This window comes from Mustela erminea, chromosome 1 (genome assembly GCF_009829155.1).
Source record: "Mustela erminea isolate mMusErm1 chromosome 1, mMusErm1.Pri, whole genome shotgun sequence".
NCBI lineage: Eukaryota > Metazoa > Chordata > Mammalia > Carnivora > Mustelidae > Mustela > Mustela erminea.
This window is the reverse complement of record NC_045614.1, coordinates 36,594,573-36,617,279: the sequence shown is the minus strand read 5'-3', so window position 1 is coordinate 36,617,279 and position 22,707 is coordinate 36,594,573. Positions and strand designations below refer to the sequence as shown.

At 40.5% G+C, this 22,707-nt stretch overlaps 1 protein-coding gene across 5 annotated transcripts in view; it reads left to right on the top strand.

Annotated features, from left to right (window-relative positions):
• The window catches only part of TAFA4 (TAFA chemokine like family member 4), a 215,471-nt gene extending 195,015 nt beyond the window's left edge, over window positions 1–20,456 (top strand). For 3 of the 5 annotated variants that reach the window (XM_032324715.1, XM_032324704.1, XM_032324725.1), the window contains 2 exons: window positions 636–719; window positions 9,399–10,838. In XM_032324715.1, coding sequence (XP_032180606.1) covers window positions 636–719; window positions 9,399–9,604 — 290 coding nt within the window. In that variant the 3' untranslated portion in view covers window positions 9,605–10,838. Of the gene's footprint in view, window positions 1–635; window positions 761–9,398; window positions 10,839–19,494; window positions 19,600–19,900 lie in introns of those variants that run through there. The other 2 variants (XR_004281237.1, XM_032324735.1) reach the window with 2 other exon arrangements.
• The last annotated feature ends 2,251 nt before the right edge of the window (window positions 20,457–22,707 follow it).

Here is a 22,707-nt window from a genome sequence, read left to right as displayed (position 1 = left end):
GATCGCCCGAGCCTAGACTGTGGGCCAGTGAGGGAGTGCCACGCTCTTCTCCTGCACCTGGTTTCTAGTTGTTGATCTCATGGGGTGACTCATCACTTGCCGGAACGGCATGGGGAGATGAACGCCTCTGTGACGGAAACGTTGACTGCTTTGTGTCTGCCCCTGGCAACAGAGGGCATCAAATGTAAGAACTTGCCCAGGTTGGCATTCACCAATGGAGCCTCCAAAATGATGACCCCAGCAATAGCTAACATTTTCTGGCAATCTAGTACCTGGCCTCTGGTTAGTTCAGATTTCGATAGGGATTAGCTTTCTCCTCTTGACATCTGTGGTGAGGATCTGCTTTTATCCCCAATTTACATATGAGAAAACTGAGGCCAAGAGGAGTTAAATAACAAGTCAGAAGTCATTGGGGGAAAAAAAGGCATAGCCAAGTTCAATCTAGATATGCTAAAGCTTGGCACCTTAGTGTTTTCTAAAGCATTTGGCAGAAGGCATTCTTTAAATTTACTTAGAGTGAAATAGTTCTTATTAACCATCTTTGAAGTCAGTATATTGATCTGAATGAGCACTATTTTTTCCATAGCTGGAGGAAGCAATGGTATCACAAACACTCTGTGGCCTTTGTCTTACAGCTTCCATCGTGATTCAGAAATGGTGGTGTCACATGAATCCTTGCTTGGAAGGAGAGGACTGTAAAGTGCTGCCAGATTACTCAGGTTGGTCCTGTAGCAGTGGCAATAAAGTCAAAACAACAAAGGCAAGTATAGACACACACAATTCTCCTTTACAGCTTCCTCAGGTTATTAACCATGCGACCCCCCCCCCCCCTTCCTTTGCTCCTGGCACCATGACCTTGACCTTGTTTTATGTCGATAAACCCACATGGACAGGGGCCTACCCTCTTACTTTAGCCTTTTGAAAAGCCCATTTCCGAGCATTGCCCTTTATGTCAGCTTTTACAGAGCAGTGATCTGGGGGATCAGCTTGTTATTTTAGGCAGGGCCATGAAATTCACTGCAGCTCCTTCAAGAGCCTCATGGAAAGGGAAGGGATTGGAGTTGCCAGGCCAGCAGATCAGAATGGCACGGCAAGGTCCCACACACAGATGACTTGCTGAGGTAGGGATACTTCCTGGGAGGAGTTTTAAGAGTCGAAGACTTGAACTTGAGGTGTCATAAGTCAAGAGCTGCCTCCTCCATAGAGCCTCTGACCAGGCCTCCCTGTCTCAGAAGGGTACCGCTGTCCACCCAATTCTTAAGCCAGACATCTCTCTGCCTTATGTCCCCATGTCCACTCTTATGGGTCTTTGGAACTGTACCTCCCAACTCCCTCCTTGAGTGTGTGTCACTGTCCTTACAATGGTGGTCTTGTCCCCACTGTCTCTCATCTGGAGGACTGAGTTGCCTCATTCTCCACACCGCCACACGATGACTCCCATCATTTTGTGAAATGGACATCTCCTAAGCTAGTCTCTCTGTCTCGCTCCACTAGCCTTGTCTATCTGGCACTTAACGAAGGGAGGTGGCTTGCTGGGTTATTTATTTTTTGTTGTTTCAGCCTTCTGTTGGTGCCTCTTACCGTGGAGCCTTTGAGGTTGCTGAGGAAGGTGTTTTTTCATGGAACGTGCTTCCCGCCTTTCTTTTCTCCTTCACCATTATTACCATTATTTCTTCAGAGTCGTTCACTGATTGAATTCATGTCTTGTGTATCTCTGAGCATTTACTATGGTTCTGCTTTACATGGCAGGGTGCCCTGAGGTGCTTAGCACCTAGAGCTTTCTTTTTAGAAGTGACCTGTGAGGTCAGGGGCCATGTTTGCAGTGATCTTGATAGTCCCATAGTGAAAGATGATATTTAGAACAAATGGTAACATTTGACAGAAAGCTGTAAATATCAATTTCAGCTGACATCAAATACAAAATTATCAGTAGTACAGTAAATCAGACGATTATTTCTGTAGCTGATTAAAATCATAATTTCAAACTCAAAACTATGTAACATTAATTGCAAACTTCTCATAATTGATATAAAGATGATCTAGGCTAAATGATACAATACAGGCATATCTCATTTTCTTGTGATTTGCATAGACTGTTTTGTTTTTGTTTTTACAACCTGAAGGTTTGTGGCACCCCTGTGTCAAACAAGTCTATTAGCATCATTTGCATTGGCTCAATTTGTGTTTCTGTGTCACATTTTGGTGATTCTTGGAATATTTCAAATCTTTTCATCACTTGTTAGGATTATCTGCAATCTTTGATGGTACTATTATAATTTTCAGGTGACAGCCCTGTGAGATGGAAAACTTAGTCTGCACATGTATATGTTCTATTCCCCTATCTCTCTTCCTCTCCTGGGGCCTCTTGTTCCCTGAGATACGACAATACTGCAATTAGGCCAGCTAATAAATCTACACAGACCTCTCAGCATTCAAGTGAAAGGAAGAATCACATGTTTCTCACCTTAGGTCAGAAGCTAGAAATGATTAAGCTTAGTCAGAAAACCTTGTCCAAAGTCAAGATAGACCAAAATCTAGGCCTCTCACCAAACAGATAGCCAAGCTGGAAGTGCAAAGGAAAAGCCCACCAACGAAATTTTAAAAAGTACTCCAGTGAACACACAAATGAAAAGAAAGGGAAACAGCCTTATTAACCATATGGAGAAAGTCTGAGTGGTCTCACAACATTCCTTTAAACCAAAGCCTGAGCCAGAGTATGGCCCTAGGTCTCTTGAATTCTATAAAGGTACAGAGGAAAAGTTGGAAGCTAGCTGAAGTTGGTGCATGAGGTTTAACAAAGCAGATATGTCCATAATATACAAGTGCAAGGTGAAGCACCAGGTGCTGATGTGGGAGCTGCAGCAAGTTCTCCAGAAGTTCCAGCTAAAATAAAGAAGGTGGCCACTCCAAACAACAGATTTTCATTGCAGACAACACAGCCTCCTGTGGGAAGAAGACGCCATTCATGACTTTCATAGCTAGAGAGGAGAAGTCAATACCAGGCATCAAAGCTTCGAAGGATTGTTAGACTCTTGTCAGGGGCTAATGCACCTGGTGACCTTAGGCTGCAGACAAGCTCATTTACCATTTCAAAAATCCTAGAATCATTAAGAATTAGACTAAGCCTACTCTGTGCTCTAGAAGTGGGACAAAGCCCAAACGTCAGTGTTATCTGTTTACTGCTTGGTTTACTGATTATTTAAACCCCACCATTGAGACTTACTGCTTATAAAAAGATTCTTTTCCAAATATTACCATTCAGGGACAATGGACCTTGTCACCCAAGAGCTCTGATGGAGAGGAATATTGATTAATGTGTTCATGGCTGCTAACATGACTCCTTGATCCACAGGCTGCAGAATGGACGACATTTTGAATTTCTTATTATTTTAAAAGCACATTTAATAAGGCTACAACTCCCCAGATGAATCTGGGCATTCTAGAGTCTTCATTCTTAACAGGCCTTTGGAAGAAGTTGATTTTAACACTCATGAACAACGCTGAGGGGTTCAAGACTTCAGGGGAGGAAGCCACTGGGGGTGTGGTGGAAATAGCAAGAAAACTGGAATTAGAAGAGGAGCCAGAACATGGGACTAACGTGCTGCACTCTCATGAGAAACATAAGAGATGACGAAGTGCTTCTTATGGGCAAGCAAAGAAATGGGTTCTGGCAATGGCAGCTCCTCCTGGTGAAGATGCTCTGAAGATGGTTGACATGACAACCAGGGACTGAGACTATTACTTCCACTTAGTTGATGAACAGCAGCAGGGCTGGAGAGGACTGGCTCCCATTTTGAAAGAAGTTCTGTGAGTAAAATGCTAGCAACAGTATGGGCTGCGAGAGAGAGAACATTCCTGAAAGGAAGAGTCAGTCAGCACGACAGGCCAGATGGTCTTGTGAAAAGAAATGGCCACCACCAGCCCAAGCTTCAGCCACCGCCACTCTGATTCATCCGTAGCCATCAACATCGAGGCAAGACCCTCTTCTGGGAAAAAGACTATGACTGGAGGCAAGCTCTGATGAGGGTTAGCATCCCCCCCCCCCACAAAGTATTTTTACATTAAGACATGTACATTTTTTTTTAAGCCAAAATGTTCTTGCACACTTAACAGGACAGCACAGTGTAAACAAAACTATTATAGGCACTGGGAAACCAAAAAATTAATTTAGCATGCCTTACTGTGATATTTGCTTTATGGCAGTACTTGCTTTACTGGGGTGGTCTGGACCCAAACCTGCAGTAGCTCTGAGGCGTGCCTGTATATGCTCTTACAGCCAGAGCTGTGGAAGTCCGTGGAGTCCTCTGTTGGTGGAGGAGGGAGGTTAACACTCCCATCATTTCTATCAAGCCCATTTCTAAGCTACTCCAAATTAACTTCCAAACTATGTAAACCCAAGTGTGCTTGCTAAGCAAACCCTGCCTTAAAGTAATTCCACTCTCCTTTCCCCACGGGGCCCTTTCTGCCCCTTTTTTCCCCCATCCCCTTCCTGAATAAAAATCTTGGAGCTGCCAATGAGCTGGGGCCTTACATCCATCAGAGATAAAAATTTCCATTTATCCTATGGCTTGTAGACTAAGAAGTGACGTTTGTAAGATTATACTTGTATTGATTCTTCTATATAAATATAAAACAAGACCATGAGTACAAGCCAACTGTGTTCCGGAAAAGAATGTGTCTAAGTGGTCTCTTGCTGGAGCGGCTCCCTCTCTATTTATGTGCAGTTAGAGAGCATTTGCAGGAAGCAAACCTTTAGGGGCATTTTGGCTCTGTGTGCTGGGAATATAAGTTTGCTCTAGCTAAATCCTCAACGGTAGTGACATTTCATTTGGCACTTCTAAAAGTTGTGGAAACACAATACAGTTCCCTAAGCCATAATGATACTTGGGTTTTTCTTTCCTCTTCTTTTTCTTTCTTTCTTTCTTTCTTTCTTTTTTTTTTTTTGTGATATGCCACTTGAGAATAATCTTGAAGTAGTAAAACTTTGTTTCCTTTATTAATCCAAGTCCTTGTGACTTGAACTGCATAAAACATTTTATGTCTTTTATGGATCTTAGGAACATAAAGTAAATTCAGTTGTGGAGGTGTCACTGGTTTCTGGGAAGAGCCTAGTACCCTCAGAAGCTGTGTCTTTTTCTTAAAATAGACACCAACCATACACCACAAGTACGACAGAGGTCCTACAGAGGTAAAACCATTGCAGCCCTCGAGGGGGATAAGCTATATAACAAAATAGTTTTCATTTTGCTTATATAATTCATGCACAGCAGCAACAAAACATAAAAACACTTAAAAAAAATTCTGCAGGAAGCCACTTAGGTCAGAATTGTATTTTCCATTTAAATGCAAATATGAAAAGAGTAAGCAGTCAAGTCAAGATATTAACAGACTTGGATGAAGATATGACAACCAGGAGGTCAGTTTCCTAGCCAGTCATCCTGTCTTTTCCAGATGTAAGAGGGTGGCCGTGTGAGTTCACCCTGCCTCTACAGTTTTCAGCGTTTCCAGAGAGAAATTCCGCTACTAGTTCTTGTGCAGAACTACAGCTGTCCCTGTCCTCCTGCCTCAGTTTCCCTTTATGTCGGTGGTGTTTGCATTAAAGCTCTCAGCAACTGTACGGCACTGTTCTAGTGCTGAAGTAAACCGCGGGTCAGGGCTCTTTTTTGTTTGAAAATGGAAGGAAATCATAGTGAATGTCAAGAAATTTTAGATTTGTCCTGTTTTTATTTTTCCAACATCTGACAGCGAAGAGCTATGTCTTAGGAGCAAAAGTTCTCAACCGGGGTAATTTTTCCATCAAGGGGATGTTTTTACTTGCCATGGGAGTTATTATGGGCATCGTGGGGGGAGAGGCCAGACAGGTGCTAAAAATCTTAAAAAGCAGAGTAGATCCCCCACCCTATAGCAATGAATTATCTGGCTCCAAATGTAAATAGTGTTGAGGTTAAAAAAAAAAAAATCTGCTTTAGAGTTTTTTTTTTTTTTTTTTGGAGGGGGAGCTCTTTGCAAGCATCTTATTAGATTCTCTTCATGTAGCCCTTCAAAGGTTCCACTTAGTATCTACATGTCTCTAATATTGCGTATTAGAAAACTAGAGATAAGAGTTGATGTAAACAACAGGTTATCTTTGCAACACTCTCAAGATCTAAGATGACCCAGTCTTTCTGGTATCTGCCTCAGAATGTCCTCTAATTCGTAACTTTCCCCCTGTTTCTTAGGATACCACAAGGATCATCCTCATTCTCTTGTGTCCCAGTGTTCTAATTATTTAATGGTAACTGTCACTGCAGGAAACTTAACCATGGGAACGTGTACCCACCCTTGTGGGCCCCACCCCTAGGATTTTCTGGTCTAATAAGTCTGAGATGGGGTTTAGCGAACCATTCTCAAGAAGTTGTTCTTAACGTTGATTTTCGTTTAGCCAGGCTCTGGACCTGCTCTGATCTTGCCTTTATACTCTTTTCTGTGTTTCCGGGGTAATTTCCCTGCCCAGGTTTCTCCCTGGTGAGAGACCACCAGTGGATTCCCCCAGGGAACAGAAAAGAGTATAAGCACCTTGAGATGAGCCATCAAGATGACTCACCCAATAGAGCATGTATTTCCACATCCTACTGCTGCCTTCTTCATCTAGTCCCTTTTCTAAAATTCTCCTTGTCTTTCAAGGTCCAGCTGAGATGGATCCTTTACCCAGAAGTCTTGTCTTTCCTGATTTGTAGAGTTAGAGCCTCAGATAACTCCCAGTCCCCTGTCACGTGAGAGAGGAGCTGGTCTTGGCACAATAGCAACCTTCCGTCCACCAGATTCCAAAGTGCCAATGAGCCTTCCATACACAGGTAGCAAAATGAAATGTTGACAGGAAAGTAAATCCTAGAGAATCTTCTTTTTTTTTTTTTTAAGATTTTTTAATCTATTTACCTGACAGACAGACATCACGAGCAGGCAGAGGCAGAGAGGAGAAAGCAGGCTTTCCGAGGAGCAGGGAGCCCGATGTGGGGCTCGAGCCCAGGACCCTGGGATCATGACCTGAGCCGAAGGCAGAGGCTTTAACCCACTGAGCCACCCAGGTGCCCCAATCCTAGAGAATCTTATCATTAAACTTTAATAGAGATCAACTCCAAAACAAGCTGGTCATGTAAAGTAAGCTTCCTTAAATAAGATGCTGTTGAGAATTATATCCTAGATACAGGCTGATACCTGGCTGGGAACGCTGTTAACTTACATATGTAGATGCACACAGCAGATCCCGGAAGAGCTAATGGGACGAAAGCCTCGCTTTCCTGAGTGTAGCCACACGCCAGAGCCCTGGGCCATGCCATTCACATCACACTCACTCTGCCTTACAGCTGAAAGGAGCAGGTGCTACTCGAATGAATGTTTAGGAGTCGAAGAAGCTAAAGCAATGACAGTCCTCACCATCTCAGAAAATCACCGTCTCCATTACCCTCGGATTTGAGATCAAGACCTAGCTTGACTCCTCCTCCTCTCATGTCCTTTGTCCTCTTTTTCACAAGTCCTGCGGGCCCCACCTTTCATCACTTCTACCAAAGTGATCCCCCTTTAAGTTGACCTCCTGGCCATGCCTCCCCGGTCTCGTCTTTGTGCCTCAGTGGAGGAACAGGCTAGAGTTCTCCTCCCAGGTACTCAGGGCTCCCCTGCCTCCTTCCAGCAGCCCCTCACATGACAATCCTCTAGAAAGCCCTAGAGCCCTGCCCTTCTGGCCTTAGGATCCTTTTGCCCATAGCACCTGTCTCTTCCTGGCATGTCGTTCCGTTGCCTGTTGGTCTAACTCTTTCTTCTACAGTCAGAGTCTCCAAGCAATGGTTTGCAAGCCACACCCAGCCCGTGGCCTCTATTTTGTGGTCCGAGAGCTAAGAATGGGCTCTGTGCTTTTAAAGGCTTGGAAGCAATCAATAGGAAAAAAGTGTTTCATAACATGAAAATTACATGAAATCCCAATTTCAGTGACTACAATTAGAGTTTTATTGGAACAAAACAATCCCCATTAGTTGACATGCTGTATTGTCTGTGTTCCTTTTGTGCTATAAAGGCTGAATTGAGTGGTTGTGGCAGAGACTGTGGCCTGCAAAGCAGAACGAATTTCTGTGTGTTCCTTTACCTAGACTAGGGCTAGCGTACTTGTTCTGTGAGCTCCATGAGGACTGTGCTGTTGTTGGGTGTGCTAGAGTAGCCTCCTCACAAACAAAAGAGCAACTGTATTATAGAATATATAAAATAAAGGCCATATGTCAATTAACAGCAAATCTGAGGTTTGAATAAATACTTTGATTGGGTCCAAAGGCCAGGATTGATGACTGTGTCATCAAGTAATACATGTTCATGTTGTGGGCCTCTTAAAATCTTAAGCTTTTGGGTTCCTGCACCCCAGGTTGTATATGGGTTCTCTAACCTGTAAAATACCGTGCACCTTAACTGACCAAATAAAAGAAACTGCTAATTTATTTTCTTATAAATAATAAGAAATAAAGGAAACAACAGTAAACTTAATTAGTGTCTGTTTCTGGTAATTATGGCAGTTTTCCAAAAGAATGTATTTTTTGTTGTTGTTAAAGATTTATCTATTTGAGAGAGCATGCATGCACGAGAGAGAGTTCGGGGAGAGTCAGAGGGAGAGGGAAAGAGAACTTCAAGCAGATTCCCCGCTGAGCGCGGATCCTGATGTGGGACTCGATCTCCGTGAGATCACCACCGCAACTGAACTCAGTAGTCAGACGTTCAAGCAACTGAGCCACCCAGGTGCCCCCAAAGTAACTTATTTTTAAAAAGTTAACTACATTAAAAAGCGGGGTGGGCAATGCCTGGGTGGCTCAGTCAGTTACGTGGCTGCCTTTGGCTCCAGTCATGATCCCAGGGTCCTACTCTGCTCCGTGGGGAGCCTGCTCCTCCCTCTCCCGCTGCCCCTGCTCGTGGTCTCCGTCTCAAGTAAATAAAATCTTAAAAAAAATAAAAAAAAATATAAAAGTTAACTACATTAAAAAGTAACAAAGGTAACATTTAATATCGACATACACTGATCTTAATTGGCATTCATTTGAAAAGAATTTCAATGCCTTTAAGAAAGCATGCTCAGCAGGCCTGCGTTAACTCTCTGGGCCATGAATGTACCGAATCTGATGGGTTTTGTGTAACTCAACAAAATACCAAGATAAGTTGCATAATACCATGTTGTGCAAGCCTTTGTGCATTTTTTTTTTTTTTCAACCTGGAAGCAAGAACTGTGAAGAATTTGATTTGAACAGTTGATTTGGCGAAGTTGGTTACAGATAAAGGGACAAACTGCTAAACGCGTTCGGGACTTCCAGGGCTGGTAAAGCAGAGACTGTCCTGGGGGGCGGGGGATGAGATTCTGAATGCTCACTCACTTATTTAATTTGTTTTAGGTAACACGGTAGCGAAGAGAGGTGTGCTTACTCCTGGAGGAGTGACAGACAGGATGCAGAGGTCTCTTATTTGGATGGCTGTCTTGGCGGGTTTGGGGGAAATCGTCTCGGATTTCTGCAATATCACATTTGCATATGTGTGCTATAAGGAGTATCATTTCCCTGACTGTCCCAGCCCTCTCCGCTTCATGAATTTATCACATTGAATTATGGCCATGGGCTGCCATGCAATTCACACCCTATCTGGATCCCAGGCAACATACCTCCGACAGACCCTGGAGGAACACGGCAGAGACTTCACAATGGATCTCCACTTGGCCTTCCACCTCTTTCAGCCTTCACAAAGGAACGTGGACAGGTTCACAGGGTCCTTATTCTGTTCCTCTTTTGAACTTTTCCTTTAGCCCTTGCATTAAAGTGGTTTGAAAGGCATCTCAGTACCAAAACATTTTGGCAGAACATATTTGCAGATGTAGATTAATGAACTCTGATTAACTGCTGAAGAAGATTCCTTTTATAAATCTTGACAAATAGACTTATTGGGGTTATTGTGTGTGTATTTGTATTTTTTGCTTTAGAAGATTTAAATTTTTGCATTTTAGGTTCTGTTGTCAGGTTAGCAGAAATAAAATAACACGTTAACTTCTGGGCACCATTTTCCTGAGTGCTAAGGAGGTATATCTCAACTCCCATATTTTATAACCAAAGCTTGATCATGACATAGTCACAAAGGAAATAAAACCTGTTGGGATTTTTATAGCTTAGGTGTCGTCATAAACGTAAATCATTTAAATTATAAAACCGTCTCTGTTTAGATCAAGGGTGTTTTCTGAGATCCAGTTCGTGTCAACTGTATTAAACTATTTTGTTAGAAGTCTTGAAATGTTGAATTTTTAGGCTGTAAATGATTTATTCTTGGCTCTTCTCTCATTTGTTAGTCATTTTATTTCTTTAAATGTAAGTAAAATCTGAGTCATTTTTTTCTGGGTTTAATGATTTTTACAGAAGACATGTGTCCACATATTCTCAGATGCTGTCATGCAGAAATATATCACAGACGAAAAGTGACTGACCCAGATTTTAAATGCATAATGTCATTAAAACACACACTACTGTAATATGGGATTTTATACATTAAGAAATGCCAAAAACATCCTTTCTGCACTGTTAATTATCACTGTCCTTTCACAGTTGTGGGGGGTGGAAATATTACTGTAACATTTATAGCAGTAACAATTATATCTACTTGATTTTAGTCTTGCAAAAAGAATGGAAATGGGGGACATCCATTTGTGGGCTAACTTTGTTTGAATTTGACGGGTTGCTTACCAGGATTATTATTGTTTTACTAGTAAGTAAAAACATTCATTCTGCTGACGGCACCTAAGTTTTTGTGATGATTTTATTGCCTTAAGACTTCATGTTAATATCCCAGGCTTGCAAATTTTAAAAGCAAACGTGGAAACTAAAAAATTACATTTAATTTTGGGCATGTGAGCCATATAGCAAACTTAAGACTTAAACATGTAGCATTAGAGATAATTAAATCTCCCTAGATTTTAAATTGAGGGCCATGCACGATGCTTTATATACTCTGCTGCCTTTACTGTAGGACCCTCCATTGTAAGAAGAGAGGGTTAAAAAAAAAAGTCTATTTTATGGTACTTGAAAGACTGTCTCAGTCTTTTGCCCATAGATCTGATCTTGCACACCAAATAAGATCAAGTTAAAATGACACTGCTTCACCTTGACGTACATTTCTAGGGTGTAAGCTACTTTGGGGGAGTAAGTAAATGGTCCATTAGGAAAAATAGTGGGTATCACAACTGCCATTTCATCCATTATTGCTTCAAAGTATACTTTTTATCAAGTTCACAAGTCTTAAAATGGAGCTTGTCTGCAGAAGCGTTTTAATGTTATCATTCCTATACTTTTCCTGGAGGGAAGTAGATAAGACAGTTTTCTGTGTATTCCAGAATTTAAAACAAAGACGCCAAGGGAGTTGTGAAGACATTAGTCATGTCAGCATTAAGACCTCTAATTGTGGCACTTAAGATCTCACCACCAGAAGACTTTCATTTCTTTTTTCTTAAAAACCTGATGCTGCCAAGTGAGGGCTGTGGACTTAGCCTAGGCCTCTCCAATGGAACCAGAAACCTCCTAGATTTCATAGCTTTCCCTCAGATCCAGACTTGTTGCTCTAAACTGTATGGACCTCACCTATGTACATGTGGACTCTCCTCCTGCGCTAAATTTAACAGACATTGGATGAAGACCCCCAAATGGTCAAACTTTATACATACAAATCCATTTTTCTTCTTCACCTGTTAGGTCTTTATGAATATTCCCATTTTATAGAATTTAGGACCAATAAAATTAAACTTGCCCAGACTCACCTATTTAGTTACTACTAGAAATTATAGAATGAGGAATCATGAAAAAAAGATGAGAAACTATAGATTTACTTTTCCTTGAGCTTTTTGGATAACATATACTAATCCTGTGTCTTAGGGTATCAGGGAAATTGGCTAGCCTTAGAATCTGGCTAGCATCTGACCTACCTGGGCCCCGCATCTGTACTCTTTGCCATGATCTTTAATGTGCCAATATACTGATGAAAAATCTCATTGCTTTCAGCTTAAGAAATCTCAGAACTCACCTCCTCCCATGGACACACAGACTCTACAACTCAATACAGAGCAATTCTTCCTGAAGAAGAACGGAGTGCTGATTGGGTGGCTTTGGCACAATGATGTTAGAGGAAGGACACAGAGGACAGGACAGAGGGGGACCTGGTATCGATGGGAACACCACCCTGATGTGATGATCTGCACTAGGGAGGGTATCACTGAGGGGTGGCCTGCCCTAGGACACAGCAAAGAAACAGCCGTTTAAAAGGCAACTGCACTGTAAGTGAAGGAAAGTCATCTATTAATTCTAGAGTTTCCACCAAAAAGTGTGGAACTCTTTGAACTCTCTGTGGGGTCTAAGGTGCCACCAGGCACCACTGTTTATATAACCCCTGACCTTGATAGTGTAGATAGGAGCAGGGTCCAGGTACTCAGCAAGCCCCAGGCTCTAAGTCTACATCAGTGCCAACCATTCTACCAAGGTGGTCTCAGTATGTGCTCCAGGTCTCCCCTGAACTGTGCCCAACCCAGTCATCCTGCCAGGACAGCCCTGGCCCACAGCACCTCAGGACCCCATCAGGCCTGCCCCACTCCAGCCATCCTTCCAGGGTGGGAAGCAAAGAAGGCACACTTCTGCTTCAGTTCCAGCCATCCCTCCAGGACAACCCTGTAGGGGAGATGCTCTGAGAAGCCCAGCACATGAATGTTTCAGTTTCAGCTGTCTTGCTAAAGGCTGATCTGGTTCACAGCATCTTGTGTCCTTGTGGTTCATTTCTTTCTTTCTTTCTTTCTTTTTTCCCTAAGATTTTTTTATTTATTTGACAGACAGAGATCACAAGTAGGCAGAGAGGCAGGCAGAGAAAGAGAGGGGGAAGCAGGCTCTACGCTGAGCAGAGAGCCTGACGCGGGGCTCGATCCCAGGATCCTGAGATCATGACCCAAGCCGAAGGCAGAGGCTTAACCCACTGAGCCATCCAGGTGCCCCTGTGGTTCATTTCTACTCCAGCCAGGAGTAGGGTGGCCCTGGTGCAGTACACCCTGGAACTCTCCAGGCTGCATCTGATTCAGTTCTAGCTGATCAGCCAAACCACTAGGCACATGTAGTTTCCAAAGGGGATGCTCCAATGCAAGGGGACTCAGGAACTGAAGAGGTAGGTGCTCTCCATAATTCACAGATACAACATAGTTAAAAAAACCAAAAAAACCAAAAAACTAGACCAAGGAGTTACGTGATGAACAAAAGAACAAGATACTACATCCCCCACCAAAACCCTAATGAAACAGAGGTAAGTAATTTACCTGATAAAGAGTTCAAAGTAATGGTCATAAGGAAGCTCGTACAACTCCAATGAAGAATGGAAGAATAAAGTGAAAACTTCAACAAAGAGTTAGAAAATATAAGAAAGTACCAAACAGAAGTCACAAAGTTGGAGATTATAATAACTGAACTGAAAAATACACCAGAGGAAATCACCCACAGATTAGATGACACAAAACAGGTCAGTAATCTGGTAGAGAGAATAGTGGAAATCACCCAGTGAGAAGACCAAAAAGAAAAAAAATTTAAAAATGACAATAGTTTGAGACCTCTGGGACACAACATCTAGCATACTAACATTCGCATTATATTGCTCCCAGCAGAAAGAGAGATAAATGGGGCAAAAACCTTTTTTGAAGAAATAATGGGTGAAAAGTTTGCTAACTTGGGGAAGGAAGCAGACAGCTGGGTCCAGATAACACAGTCCCAAACAGGAAGAATCCAAAGAGATCCAAACCAAGACATATTATTAAAAATAATGGCAGAAGTTAAAATCTTAAAACAGGAGAAAAACAAATAGTTGCATACAAGGGAAACCTCATAAGAGTACCAGTTGATCTGTCAGCAAAAATGTTGCTGGTGCAAATGGAGGGGCGTACTACATTCAAAGTGCTGAAAGAGACAAACTTACAATTGAGAATATTCTACCTGGCAAGGTAATCATTCAGAATTTATGGTGGGCTAAAGAGTTTCCTAGAAAAACATATGCTAACATAGCTCATAAATAACTCTAAACTGGCCTTACCAGAAATGTTAAAGTGTCTTCTTTAAATAAAAAAGGCTATAACTAGAAATTATAAAATATATGAAAGAAAAAAATCTCAGCGGTAAAACCAAATATATAGTGAAAGTAGTAAATTAGCCACTTGAAAAGTTACTATAAAAGTTATAAGCAAAACCAACTCTGTAATAAGTAGTTAAGGGGTAAACAAAACAAAGTAAAATAAGATGTCAAAAACAAAGCACAGTGTGGGGAGTAAAAATGTGGGACACAAAAACTCATTTGAACTTAAGTAACCATCAGCTTAAAATAAGACTACTACATATGTAAGCCAATGTATATGATCTTCATGGTAATAAGCCAAAAGCCTACAATAGACTAAAAGAAAACAATAAAGAGAAAGGAACCCAAATATAACACTAAAACATACCATCATATCTCATGGAAGAGATTGAAAGAACTACAAAAACAACCAGAAAGCAATGAACAAAATGGCAGTAAGAATATACATTTCAGTAACTACTTTTCATGTAAATGGACTCAGTGCTCCAATAAAAAGGTACAAAGTGGCAAAATGTATAAACCAATTCTTTTACATATATGTTGCTATATACTGCCAACTCACTTCAGATCTAAAGACACACAGAGACTCAAAGTGAAAAGATGGAAAAGGAGTCCATGCAAAGGGGGTTGGAAAGACAGCTAGCGCAGCAGTATTTCTGTCCGACAAAGCAGACTTGAAAATAAAAACAGACAAAAGACGAAGAAGGGCATTACATAATGATAAAGGGGTTAATCCAAGAAGAGGACATAACATTTTTACATGTTTATGCAGCCATCATAGGAATATCCAAATATAAAAAGCAAATGTTAACAGACATAAAGGGAAAAATTAACAGTAATACATTAGGGGACTTTAACACCCCACTTAACATTAATGGATAGATTGTCTAGACAGAATCAAGAAGATAATACTGGGCTTAAATGATGTATTAGATTAGATGGACTTAATAGATATATAGAGAACATTCCAACCCCAGACAGCAGAAGACGCATTTCACTCAAGTGTACAAGGGACATTCTCCAGGACAAATCACATGTTACACTGCAAAACAACTCTCAGTGGTTTTAAGATTAAAATAACCTTTCTTAATATGAATCTTAATATGAATCTTTCATCATATGAAACTAGAAAACAATTACAGGAAGAAAAATGGGGCAAAAAACCCCCACAAACACCTGGATGCTAAACAGTATGTTGCTAAACAACCAATGGGTCAATGAAAAAAATCAAAAAGAGGAAATTTAAAAATACCCTGACACAAATAAAAATGGAAACAGCTTTTTTAAATCTATGGGGTACAACAAAAGCAATTCTAAAAGGGAAATTCATTATGGGAGTTATGGGAGTATCTCAAGAAATAAGAAAAATCCCAAATGAACCATTTAATTTTATACCTAAAACAACTAGAAAAAGATTAAACAAAGGCTAAAGTTAGTACAAGAAAAGAAATGATGATCAAAATGAAAATAAATGAAATAAAGACAAAAAATAGAAAAGATCAGCAGACCAAACAGGTTCTTTGAAAAGATAAATAGAATCAATAAACCTTTAGCCAGACTAATAAGAAAAAAATTGAGGACCAAAGTAAATCAGAAATGAAAGAGAAGTTACAACTAACACCACAGAAACAAAGGCTCTTAAGACAGTACTACAATTATTTGCCAATAAATTGGAAAACATAGAAGAAATAAATTTCTTGAAACAAACTTTCAAGACAGAATCACAAGAAATTAAAAATCTGAACAGACTGAGTACAAGTAATGAAATTCAATTAGTAATTAAAAAACTTCCGCAAACCAATAGTCCAGTACCAGATAGGTTCACAGCTGAATTCTAGCAAATACTTAAGACTTCCTATCTATCCTCAAATTATTCAAAAAATTTTAGAGGAAAGAATGCTTCAAACTCATTTTGGCCAGTATGCCTAATGAACATGGATGGAAAAATCCTCAACATAGTATTAGCAAACTCAATTCAAAATATACTGGAAAGATCATACACCACTGTCAAATGGGATTCATTCCAGGGATACAAAGATTGTTCAGTATCTGCAAATCAATTAACATGATATGCCACATTAATAAAACAAAGGATACAATCAAATGATCATATCAGTAGAATAGAAAAGCATTTAACAAAATTCAACAAAGCAGGTAAGGATGGACCTTAGCTCAATAATAAAGGCCATATATGGCAAACTGACAGCTAACATCATACTCAATGGTGAAAAGCTGAAGCTTTTTCTCCAGGATCAAGAGCATGACAAGAATGCCCACTCTTGCTATTTTCATTCAAGAAGTTCTTGCTAGTATTAGAAGTCCCTGCCATAGAAATTAGAAAAAAAACAAAGGCAACCAAATCAGAAAGAAAGTAGTAAAGTTTACAGAAGACATGAGACTTTTATGCAGAAAAACCTAAAGATTTCACCAAAAAACTATTAGAATAAATGAGTTTAGGAAAGTCACAAGATACAAAATAACATTCAGAAATGGATTGTATTTCAATACACTAATATTGAAACATGAAGAAGTTTAAAAGCCAATACCATTTACAGTTGGGTCACAAAGAATAAAACACTAGGAATAAATTTAACCAAGGAGGTGAAATAAATTTAATCAAGGAAGTTCAGAAACTACTTTGAACACCCTGGCATGAAATACATTGAAGATGACACAAATAAATGGAATGGTAATCTGTGCTCATGGATTGGAAAAGTTAGTATTACTAAATGTCCATATTATTCAGTGCAATCCCTATCAAAGTACTAATGACATTTTTCATAGATTTGGGACAGAGAATCCTTAGATTTGTATGGAACCACGAAGGACCCTAATAGCAAAACAATTTTGAGAAAGAAGTAAGCTACAGGTTCCATGTTCTCTGATTTTTAACTACCACAAAGCTATAGAAATCAAAGAGTATGGTACTGACATGAAAATGGACATGTAGATGAATGGGATAGAACACAGTACCCCTTTCCCCATCAAAAGATTTCATCCATATGTGATCAATAATGACAAGGAGGCAAAATATACAATGGAAAAAAGACATTCTCTTCAATAAGTGGTGCTGAGAAAATAGGACAGCTATATAAAAAAGAATGAAACTAGACTACTATTTTATAGTAAAATAAATTCAAGATAAATTAAAGACTTGACTATAAGACCTGAAACTATAAAAATCCTAGAAGAAAACACAGGCAGTAAGTTATTTGACATCAGTTTTACTAATATTTTTTTCGACCAGTGTCTTCAGGCAAAGGCAACACAAACTAAAATATATAAAAATGACGCTATCAAACTAAAAAGCTTTCACAGAGCAAAGGAAGCCATCAACAAAATGAAGACAACCTACAGAATGGGAGAAAGTATTTGCAAACTGCACATCCGTTAAAGGTTTACTATCCACAAGAGATAAGGAGCTCAGACAACTTAATAGCAGAAATGCAAATAATCCAATTAAAAAATGAGTAGAAGACCTGAATAGACAATTTTTTTCCCAAGGATGACATGCCAAGGACCAAAAGGCACAAGAGAAGCAGCTCAACATGAATAATCAGGGAAACGCAAATGAAAACCACAAGGACATAGCACCTCACACAAGTCAGAATGGCTCTTAACAAAAAGACCAGAAGTAACAAGTGTCGGTGAAGATGTAGAGAAAAGGCAATCCTTGTGCACTGTTGGTGAGAATGTCAATTGGTGCAGGCATTATGGGAAAGAGTATGGCAGTTTCTCAAAAAATTAAAAATAGAAATCCCATGGGATCCAACAATTCCACTTTGGAGTATTTATTCAAAGAAAATGAAAAGAGTCTGAAGAGCTATCTGGACCTCATGTTCATTGCAGCATTATTGACAACAGCAGAGATATGGAAGTAGCCTACCTGTCCAGTGATAGATGAATGGATAAAGAAGATGTGGTACGTAATATACGATGGAACATTACTCAGCCATTTAAAAAATGAAATCTTGCCATCTGTGAAAACATGGATTAATCTAGAAGGTATTTGCCTAAGTGAAATAAGTCAGAGGAAGGTAAATATAGGATTTATTTATATGTGGAATCTAAAAAACAAAACAAATGAAAAAAAAACAAAACAGAAACAGACGAACAGATATAGGAAATAAGCTGTTGGTTACCACAGGGGTTGGCAAAAAAAAAAAAAAAAAAAGGAAAAAGGGATTAAGTAGTACGAGCTTCCAGTTATAAAGTAAGTTACAGTGAAGTAATGTATAACATGGGAAATAAAGTCAGTAAGATTATAACAACTTTGTATGGTGAGAAATGGTAACTAGACTTCCTGTAAGGATCATTTTGGAATGTCTAAAAATACTGAGTTACTGGGGTGCCCACCAGAAACAAATAGGGTATTGTATGTCAAGGATACTTTAATTAAAAAGATTAAAATAAAGTACAGCATTTACTACTGAATTTCCACTGGAACTTAAAAAGTAACTGTAGTCTCTTTTATTTATTTAAGGGACTGAGGTAATACAGAACAAAAATTGAAAATCTCCCAACTACTACTTCGTAGTTGAACTAGACTGTAGGCAACTCTTAAGTTTCTCTCTACCACGGTGTACCCTGGCAGAACAGCAGCCTTCCCCAGGGTGATCTTTAGTCTGGGGCTACATGCGGCATGTGCACACCCAGCATGTTACATGGCTTCCCAGGGGCTTCTCTGCAGATGTTGCAGTAACACTGAGCCCCTATTCCTCCACTTCAAGACTGTTGGATGGAAAGGAGACAGTGGCCCGTTTGACAGACGCATACTCCCTACCTCGTCCAACCCCATGACTACATGGCCTGCTTCCCTCACTTGAATTTTTGTCCATACTATGGAATTTGTCGGGGGAAAAAAAAAGTTGGTGCACAAGTTGGGTCCTGACTCCTCAAAGTGCCCATGGAAACAACTTCACCAAAGTGCCTATTTCACAGATAAATCTTCCAGGACTTGAAGACATTTCTGCACAGAATTCTTTGTCACGGGCTATGAAGGACTTACTGAATCCCATGCTAACTAAGTTTGCCATTTAACGTGTCTCATAAATAGGAAAAGCATTATTAAGGGTTGTACTCGAAGCACGTGGATTCTCCTACTGTAGGGGCTGGCGAACTGCAGCCTCTAGGTCAAAACCAGGCTGGATGTTTTTGTAACTAAAGACTTACTGGAGCACAGCCTGGGCATCTGTTTATGTATCATGTCTGCTGCTATTTGATTAAAGCAACAGAGTCAGTTGATTGTGAAAGACCCCACAAGGCCCACAAAGCCTACGAAGTTTGCTCTTTCAACCTTTACAACAAAGTTTGCTAATTCCTGTTCTACACGAGGAAAGACCAGGACTATTTTTTTTTTTTTAGGAGTTCACTACAACAGTATAAAATAGTGGAAAAGAGTTCAGGTGCTGGAGGCAAGCAAAGTCAAGCTTGACGATCAGCTCTGCTACTGTCACAGCTTTCTACTTGGTAAGTTTCAGTTTCTTCATCTATAAAATGGTTATAATAATACCTCCATCTCACAGGAGATTTTAAAAAGAATTTTGTCTCAAAAAGTGCTCAGCGCATTGACTAGCAGATATGGTAAGCTCTTGATGAAGTTGTTCCTCTTTTATGAGTAATTTGCAGTCTAGGTAGTGACCTCACACAAAAAGAATCAAACGGCAGACCCGTCCCTCGAAACTGGGCATAAGGTTTAAGCAGACACAGCTGACAGAGAATTAGGACCCAGTAAGAATAGTTCTTAAAGTGTTTTCTCCTTATTTCCAAGGCAGTGGGAACTTTGAGAAAGCAGAACAAGGACAAATGTGGAAAACAACTCAAGGGCACTGCTTTCTCTTGACCTGGGCTGTCAGTTAAGTAGGATATTGCAAATGGGGACAAGTGAACATCTTGGACCTGTAATGTCAACCTGATAGAAATTAAAGCATGGGATGGAAGGATAGAGTACACAGTTACCTCGATCTAAATCTGCAAGCCTAGAGGACCAGCGCCGCCCATACACACAAACACCGTTCTTTCAAGTTCATCTTCAAGTAATCTTGTAAACAGAAACTTTGAACAAAAGACACCTGTAAATAATTGATGGACAGTTACTGAAGCATGTTGGGCAGTGTTTGTAATATTGATTTTGGACTGTGAACAAAGCAGAGCTCTGCAAGCCCATACGTTAGTCCTTTTCTCTCCTTTTGGTGCCATCAATATTCATGGCCTGCTCACATGTTAGGAATGTGAAATGATACTTCTTTCATGTTGCTCATTGGGGCCTTTGCTCTCTGTGGATAGGGTCTCTGACCCATCCTTTAATTATCAGCTTTGATCCTCTTAATGAGGAGTTATCAAAATAGTTCAGGACACTGAATTATTAATTGAATAACTGTAATTAACGATCAAGGAATGGAAGCCAGCAAATGAACTTTGGTCCCCTATTTCCAAATTCGAAATCCTACTCTCAATAGTTCAACTCGGGTCTCTGAACTTTCTGCCGTCTTTTTGAATTGCATCTTCACCCTTGCTTTGTTACATATATTAAGTTCAACATTCAGTGCTTTATAGACCATTCATAGACATCCTAGAAAATAAAATCATGTCCTTGCAATTTTAGCATGGCAATAACTGAAAAGAAAACATAAAAAATAATCCATCATTTTTCTCTCACTCACACACAAATCAATAGAGCAGAATGCTTAGGTCAGCTCAGTGGGGGCATGGGTGGAGATAGGAATCAGGACAATACTTGGGCATATTTAAATATTTATGAGTGCTGTATATCTCACAGAGGACTGAAACGGATTCTTAATGCCACAGTAAAGAAACTGGAGTAAAACCAGTAAGTTTCAGCTTGAGGAAAAGTTAGGGACAACTCTTGAAACTGTCAAAATCAGAACAATTGGTATTTGATGCTGCCACATGTTATTTCAATCACTGCCTCTCCTGATTCACTAGTAGAGCACAGGCCAAGAGTGCGACTAGGGAAGGGGACCTCTCTAAGATGCTGTGTCTGGCATTCTCAAAGGAACGGGGCATTGCCTGTGGGAAAATCAGCACAGATGGCTCTGAATGGTGTTGGAGGCACTTGGGCTGTGGTCCGTGAGAGTAAAGCAGAAAGACATTAAAGGGTGTTTGTGAAAGGCTCTTATTTCACCTCTGATTAGACAAAAGAGGTGTGCCAACTCTGTTCCTCCTGTGTTTCTCCATTCTATGTTTATTTCTCTTTTCCTCCTGACATCTGAAATGCAAAAGGGGGTGAGAAGTGGGGCAGAAGTTTATTTAGGCTCAAGGTAGGGCCTGAAAGCCATGTCAATAGGAAAATATTTGTAAAAATTGATAGATTTGACTACATAAAAAGCAAAACATTGCACATGGCAAAACCACATTAACCAAACTAAATGTCGGACTAGGAATTGTATTCGCAGCTCATGTGGCCCCAAAATTTGAGTTGTCATACGTACAAAGCTTTTACAAGTCAGTGAGTAATACACAAACACCTCAATAGTACAAAGTTAATAAACAGTGTGATAGTTCACAAAAGAAGAAAGACAAAAATGATAATGGTTTGCAGTTTTTGATGAAGAGTAGAGACGAAACAGTCTTTCACGGATCGTTTGGCCAATATTAAAAAGGAAGAGAACATTTAACAAGAGTTGCGGGGGCATGGTGATACACGGTACGTACTGGATCTCAAGAGTCTTAGCAAAGTCATACTTCCTGACTCAAGATGTCTACTTCTGGGAATTTAAGGAATTACCAGGCCAAGTGGCAAAAGCAAGAATACGAATCATAGACTTTTTTGTAACAGCAAAAATCAGAAATCCTGAAGAACCATCAAAAGGGGCTATACTTTGGGTTCTGGGCAAAGTACATTCCATTTTCCTTCTTCTGGTAATTCCAAAAGACATCAATCACTTGGCCAAGGACTCAGAAAAGGAGGAGAGGCAGATGTGCGAGGCCCCTCGGGACTCAAATAACAACCCAGCAGTAAGGTCCTGGTTTTCTTTTCTTCCTCTCCCTCCTCTCTTCCTTCCTTCCTTCCTTGAATCCTGTGTATCCTGGGTGAGGCGCTGGAGAAGCACCCAGAAAGGTCAAAGACTGCAGACAAAAATAGCCTCCTAAAAACCTAACCTTCTTTTGTGCAAACACCTGGGAAGAGAGCAATTCCACTGTGCAGAAATCTTTAAACACATCTGCCTAGTGTTGAATGAACACTGGGAAAAACGTGGGCAGCCATCCTGTAGCCCAGTGGGTACCGTCGCAGTGCAGTCCCTCTTCCACAATGTTGAATCTATCTCTCCGCTGCAGGGCCTGTGGATGAACTTGGACTTCCACTACCCTCTCGCAGGAACAAGCGAGTGTGCCCCCTCCCGTGTAGACTCTGGTCAGAGGCCTGTCTTTCGCATCCCCTACAATAATGAGGCAATCCCCCTTCCTCAAGAGGATGTAGGCAGAACGCTGAATCCCATGTCTCTCATACAGTGTAATGAGAAAATGCTCTTCCCATGTGGGCAGAACTCTGACTTCAGCCCCCAGCTCACTACAACAGTAATGAACAGGTCCCTGCCCTGTATAGCCTGTGGCAGA